The sequence below is a fragment of the Salvelinus fontinalis genome, chromosome 35, assembly GCF_029448725.1.
Source record: "Salvelinus fontinalis isolate EN_2023a chromosome 35, ASM2944872v1, whole genome shotgun sequence".
Lineage (NCBI taxonomy): Eukaryota > Metazoa > Chordata > Actinopteri > Salmoniformes > Salmonidae > Salvelinus > Salvelinus fontinalis.
In genome coordinates this window covers 33,424,303-33,431,802 of record NC_074699.1, presented here as the reverse complement: position 1 = coordinate 33,431,802, position 7,500 = coordinate 33,424,303, and the positions used below count along the sequence as shown (strand labels likewise).

The following is a 7,500-nucleotide window of genomic DNA, read 5'->3' as shown; positions in this document are numbered from 1 at the left end:
TTATTCTAAATGTATTGAATAGTTTTTTTTCTCCCCTCATTAATTTACACACAATACCCCATAATAACAAACCAAAAACAGGTTTGTAGAAATTTGTGCACATTTTATTTTTTTTACCCCAGAAATATCACATTTACATAAGTATTCATTACCTTCACTCAGTACTTTGTTGAAGCACCCTTGGCAGCCATTACAGACTCAAGTCTTCTTGGGTATGATGCTACAAGCTTGGCACACCTGTATTTGGGGAGTTTCTCACATTCCTCTCTGCAGATCCTCTCAAGCTCTGTCAGTTTGGATGGGGAGCGTTGCTGCACGCCATTTTCAGGTCTCTCCAGAGATGTTCGATCGGGTTCAAGTCCGGGCTCTGGCTGGGCCACTCAAGGACAGAGACTTGTCCTGAAGCCACTCCTGCGTTCTCTTGGCTGTGTGCTTAGGGTTGTTGTCCTGTTAGAAGGTAATCCTTCACCCCAGTCTGAGGTCCTGAGCGCTCTGGAGCATGTTTTCATCAAGGATCTCTCTGTACTTTGCTCCGTACAGCTTTGCCTCGATCCTGACTAGTCTCCCAATCCCTGCCACTGAAAAACATCCCCACAGCATGATGCTGCCACCACCATGCTTCACCGTAGGGATGGTGCCAGGGTTCCTCCAGACATGACGCTTTACATAAAGGCCAAAGAGTTCAATCTTGGTTTCATCAGACCAGAGAATCTTGTTTCTCGTGGTCTGAGAGTCTTTTGGTCCCTTTTGGCAAACTCCAAGCGGGTTGTCATGTGCCTTTTGCTGAGGAGTGGCGTCCGTCTGGCCACTCTACCATAAAGGCCTGATTGGTGGAGTGCTGCAGAGATGGTAGTCATTCTCTGTCAGAGTGACCATCGGGTTCTTTGTCACCTCCCTGACCAAGGCCCTTCTCCCCCGATTGCTCCGTTTGGCCGGGTGGCCAGCTCTGGGAACTGTCTTGGTGGCTCCAAACTTCTTCCATTTAAGCATGATGTGTTCTTGGGGATCTTCAATGCTGCAGAAATGTTTTGGTTTTCCTTCCCCAGATCTGTGCCTCGACACAATCCTGACTCTGAGCTCTAAAGACAATTCCTTCGACCTCATGGCTTGGTTTTTGCTCTGACATGCACTGCCAAATGTGGGACCTTATATAGACAGGTGTGTGCCTTAAAACAATGTAATCCAATCTAGAATCAGGCTGTAACTTAACAAAAATGTGGAAAATGTCAAGGGGTCTGAATACTTTCCCGAATGCTGCTTCACAGCAGGATTGTAAAACGGATCACTAACCTTTCGACAAACACATCACCTGAGAAAATGGCTCATAGTCACGTAGAAAAACAACCACGCTAAGGTTCTACAATTATGTACCATTTGATTTCCATGTTCATAACCGCTCGGTTTGTGATTCATGTTATTTAAACATATGTCTGTGGATTACCATTTTCACCACGGTCTACAGTGGTTGGAACTTCCTAGCAGGCGAGGGATACATTCACTGTGTTGTGACAGCTCTAGCAAGCAGCATGTATGTCTACCGTCTTTCCCTGCCGCTCACTCTCTCTACTCTCCCCGTCCTCTTGGCCCACTCTTTTTAACATCCTGTGCTCACCGGGAAGATGCTTTGTGGCACTGGCAACGTCATTCCCTAGCTTCCAAGAGATTTGAAGAAATAATAACAGCTGTGAGAATTGAAGGCCTGGAAGAGAAGCCAAGCTCAACTATCGTGACGAATGATGATGTTTTTTGAAGAGTAATCTTGGTCTTCAGGAAGTAATTCAAGATATCAGCATATCTAAAGTATAGTATCTACAAGAACAGGAAAAGTGGGCAAATGTGGTTTCTGGGTAAACGACCCATTTAAATGATAAGGGAAGATAAGATAGATCTTATGGTCCACAAGGACACATTTGTATATGGACATCATAGCTGTACCATCACAAAAATACATGTTATACGCAAGACAAAATAGATTGAATGGCCACAATTTTCTTCCCGTCATATGAACTGATGTGAAAGAACTTGTCAGGTGAAAGTAAAGTCCTGGAAGGCATCTTCCATATTGCTTTGGTCAATTTGCTGAACAGTGCAGATGGAGGGAACAAGCAGAGGTTGCTACTTTAGACTATCGAGATGCACCCCGTGCCAAAATGCATCTTGAAACATATTTTTCCCCCCAGGAAGGCCTTTCCTGGTGTGACGACCAATAGATGGACATACTAGCTCACAATCCTTCACCCCATTACCAATCAAGCTCAGCCATGTGCCAGTGTGTTTTAACTATTTTGTGCGGTCTCCTGTTACTTCACACGTGTGCGCGCACACACCTCAATAACCGTTGATCTCCTTTGTTTTCTTGGTGGAGAGGGGAAGGAGTGGGGGAGGGGAGGAAAAAGGGGAGATGAGTGGGCGGGAAGGACAGGGGTCAGACAACACAATGGGAACAGGTCTGTAAGAGGAGTGGAGAAATAGGGGAAGAGGGAGAAATTGTAGACCAATTCTAGACAGTTGTTCTGGTACATTGATTGAAGTGCAAGGAGTTTCCCAGTGATGGCAAACTGTCTCATAATTGTCCTAGGGGAACACACACCCTCTAATCTGCAGAAATGATACATTTCAGGATTCAATTATTACTTTGGTATGTCTGAATCAAAAGTGTTATTGGTATTACTCAATGTAAATTAAGGGAAATTGTGAGCAAAATGATTAATTATATCACTTTAGTAAATTATTTTAAAAAGTGTTAATGAACATCTGTGGCCCCATCTAGTAAAATCCTCAATTACCTAAAATGTGTCATTGGTGTTACCGTCCTTTGTGTTGCTACTCCTACTGCTGGCATGTTATCATAATGGTAACAATTATTTAACGTCATTAAGCTGCCATATTATTTGATTTAGAATGGGAAGATGTACCCAAATACATTTAAATTAAATCTAGAAACATTAAGTACTTATTTTCCAAAATGCCATGTCCAAATGCCACCACATCTCAAGAATGACCGACACACATATCACTCCTGATTAATGAAACCAAAAACACACAGTTTTATTTATTTATTGCTTTCTGGTAAATACTGTACATTTTGCTTTATGTCTTGTACACAGATACCTTACCCAGAGCTCTCAACATAGCATATCAACAAGGCTATAGCTCGTCTTGTACACAGATACCTTACCCAGAGCTCTCAACATAGCATATCAACAAGGCTATAGCTCGCTAGCGCTGTCCCCAAATAATAAAAAAACGTACAATCCCACTTTGCATCATATTTCTGTTTTTCCAAATTAAATGCCGCTCTTCAGGGGGCTGGGTACTGGAATTCAATTAGGTTGAGAGCAGAAATTAATTCAAGCCACTTCACTTAACAGCAAAACTGGATTTGAACGGGAACACTCGTCAATTATGCATAGCTGAAAGGGATTCTCCCGGGTAAAGACACAGCTGCATGTCCAGCTATTAAAACCCATTGGGCCGGTTTCCTAGACACAGATTAAGTCTAGTTCTGGACTAAAAAACATTTTCTAAGGAGGTTTTCAGCAATACTGCTCTGTAATATAAAAGCATCAGTGGCTCATTTTGAGTGACAGTTAGAGGGGTGATGATGGTGTAGTGATGGGGGACAGTATCCACTGGATGCTCTTTATGATGTCTGTCTCGGGTGTGTGTTGGTAGGAGTCAATCAGGAAACACACACACAGGCCTATTTGTTCTTGCTCAGTGTTCTCTGTTTCTCGCCGTGCTCCACTATCTTCTCCTCCACGTACAGTCCCTTACGCCGGCGAACACCGTTCATGTATTTCAGAGCCTGATTGGCGGAATCAGCCTTCTCTCCAAAGTGGAGGTACTCCTCTTCTGTGGTAGGAACCCAGGACGGATCACTGGAGATCACCTTGAGACACACAGAGACACACAGAGACACACACACACAGAGACAGAGAGAGACACACACACAGATACAGAGAGAGACACACACACAGAGACAGAGAGAGAGCGATTTAGTTTAAAATACATAAAGACAAATTTAGTTTGAAGTCCACCCCTGAGCAGGATAATGCTTCATTAAATGGACTGTAGATACAAAGATCAGGACCTGTATTCCCAAAACATCTCAGAGTCAGGTCAACCCTGTCCATATTATCTTATTCTTTATGACTGAAAAGGCTAAACAGATCCTAGATCAGTACTCCTACCCTGAGACACTTTGTGGATACGGGCCCTGACCCATAAACATGAACAGATGTAAAGCATGGAGCGGACACTGGAATCTACCCCACATGACAAAGAACCCAGTCTTGGCTAAGCTTTGCTCAGCAGTGGTGGCAGACAAGGAAGGGATCATGGCTACTGTTATCCAACTCAGCTGCTCCCTGTCTTTCTCCCTCTACCTCCCCCTCTCTCCCCCTCTAGCTCCCTACCTGGCTCTTTCTCCCTCTACCTCCCCCTCTCTCCCCCTCTAGCTCCCTACCTGGCTCTTTCTCCACCCCCCTCCCCTCTCTCCCCCTCTAGCTCCCTACCTGGCTCTTTCTCCACCCCCCTCCCCTCTCTCCCCCTCTAGCTCCCTACCTGGCTCTTTCTCCACCCCCCTCCCCTCTCTCCCCCTCTAGCTCCCTACCTGGCTCTTTCTCCACCCCCCTCCCCTCTCTCCCCCTCTAGCTCCCTACCTGGCTCTTTCTCCACCCCCCTCCCCTCTCTCCCCCTCTAGCTCCCTACCTGGCTCTTTCTCCACCCCCCTCCCCTCTCTCCCCCTCTAGCTCCCTACCTGGCTCTTTCTCCACCCCCCTCCACTCTCTCCCCCTCTAGCTCCCTACCTGGCTCTTTCTCCACCCCCCTCCCCTCTCTCCCCCTCTAGCTCCCTACCTGGCTCCTTCTCCACCACCCTCCCCTCTCTCCCCCTCTAGCTCCCTACCTGGCTCTTTCTCCACCCCCCTCCCCTCTCTCCCCCTCTTGCTCCCTACCTGGCTCTTTCTCCACCCTCCTCCCCCTCTCTGCCTCCATCAGGCTCTGACAGTAGGGGAGGTTATAGAGATACATGTGTTCTTCCAAAGCAGTCAGTCACACAGACATCCAGATCAACACTGTGTCACTGTGTTCTAGAGGAGAGAGACTGTGTGTGTTTGTTGAGGAGGGCCTGGCTATGTGCAACCTGCTGAGGAGATGAGGCAATGCCTTCTGCTGCTTCACACACACACCATGCCACAATTACTGTACCAGTGTGTACGTGGGCCCCTGCACCTGGCCGTTAGGGGCCCCGAGTGACAGACTCTGGTTGCAGGCAACAGATGGTAGAGGAGGAACAACACCAGACAGATTACGAGGTTGCACGCACACACACACACACACACACACACACACACACACACACACACACACACACACACACACACACACACACACACACACACAGACACAGACACAGACACAGACACAGACACAGACACACACACACACACACACACACACACACACACTTCGGCACAATTGGGTCCAGTAGGGCAAAAGGGTGTGTGTTTCATTGTGTGTGTACGTGTGCAGGGTTAGAGTGGCGGGGGCTCAGCTCTAACTGTAACGGGGGGAAGGTACCAACAGGGGGGCTGAAACACACGAACACACTAGTATGCGCGAGCGCACACAAGCAAAGACACACACAGGTCTTTGATTTAATCTGCTCTCTGCGGCCCCTGTTGTGTGCATCCCTTCGGTTACTTATCTTTACAGGGGCCTTTGTCTCACTGCTGTGTGTGTGTTTGTGAGTGAGTGAGAGAGAGAGAGAGAGCTTTTGTCACTGCGCTCCATGAAGCGTGTCAGTGGGCCTCACCTACATTAGCCTGAATGAAAACACACACACACACACACACACACACACACACACACACACACACACACACACACACACACACACACACACACACACACACACACACACACACACACACACACACACACAGCAGATGCTAGTCCCTGAACTACAACACAAAGGGAGGAAAAAAGTTATTGTCACAACCTCTTTCTCATGCTAATCTAATGTAAATCCATAACATTACACACATAGCTAACACAACAATACAACACTCACAGAAGAGCTCTCTCTCTGTCACTAAACACTATTCATATGTTAAACAAATATGAAGTCCATAGAAAATCAATGATAAACTAAATGCTAACAGTAGCTTGCATCTCATTTAAATAGACTAGATGTATAGAATAGATTCAGATAGAAGCAAGCTGGAGTCTACTAAAACCCCATTGTTATTGTCTATGGAGTAACTATCTATGTTGTCATGATCGTCTATGGAGTAACTATCTATGTTGTCATGATTGTCTATGTTGTCATGACTGTCTATGGAGTAACTATCTATGTTGTCATGATTGTCTATGGAGTAACTGTCTATGTTGTCATGATCGTCTATGGAGTAACTATCTATGTTGTCATGATTGTCTATGGAGTAACTGTCTATGTTGTCATGACTGTGTATGAAGTAACCATCCATGTTGTCATGACTGTCTATGAAGTAACTATCTATGTTGTCATGACTGTCTATGAAGTAACCATCCATGTTGTCATGATTGTCTATGGAGTAACTATCCATGTTGTCATGATTGTCTATGGAGTAACTGTCCATGTTGTCATGATCGTCTATGGAGTAACCATCCATGTTGTCATGACTGTCTATGAAGTAACTATCTATGTTGTCATGACTGTCTATGGAGTAACCATCCATGTTGTCATGATTGTCTATGGAGTAACTGTCCATGTTGTAATGATTGTCTATGGAGTAACTGTCTATGTTGTCATGATCGTCTATGGAGTAACTGTCCATGTTGTCATGACTGTCTATGAAGTAACCATCCATGTTGTCATGATTGTCTATGGAGTAACTATCTATGTTGTCATGATCGTCTATGGAGTAACTATCCATGTTGTCATGATTGTCTATGGAGTAACCATCCATGTTGTCATGATTGTCTATGGAGTAACTGTCCATGTTGTCATGATTGTCTATGAAGTAACTATCCATGTTGTCATGATTGTCTATGGAGTAACCATCCATGTTGTCATGATCGTCTATGGAGTAACCATCCATGTTGTCATGACTGTCTATGAAGTAACTATCCATGTTGTCATGATTGTCTATGGAGTAACCATCCATGTTGTCATGATTGTCTATGAAGTAACTATCCATGTTGTCATGATTGTCTATGGAGTAACCATCCATGTTGTCATGATTGTCTATGGAGTAACCATCCATGTTGTCATGATTGTCTATGGAGTAACCATCCATGTTGTCATGACTGTCTATGGAGTAACTGTCCATGTTGTCATGATTGTCTATGGAGTAACCATCCATGTTGTCATGACTGTCTATGGAGTAACCATCCATGTTGTCATGACTGTCTATGGAGTAACTATCCATGTTGTCATGATTGTCTATGGAGTAACCATCCATGTTGTCATGATTGTCTATGGAGTAACCATCCATGTTGTCATGATTGTCTATG

At 45.1% G+C, this 7,500-nt stretch overlaps 1 protein-coding gene across 1 annotated transcript in view; it reads right to left on the bottom strand.

The window, feature by feature from the left end:
- Positions 1-3,041: 3,041 nt before the first annotated feature.
- The window catches only part of efl1 (elongation factor like GTPase 1), a 107,105-nt gene continuing 102,646 nt past the window's right edge, over positions 3,042-7,500 (bottom strand). The window contains exon 22 of the mRNA XM_055900043.1: positions 3,042-3,892. Coding sequence (XP_055756018.1) covers positions 3,704-3,892 — 189 coding nt within the window. The 3' untranslated portion in view covers positions 3,042-3,703. The remainder of the gene's footprint in view (positions 3,893-7,500) is intronic.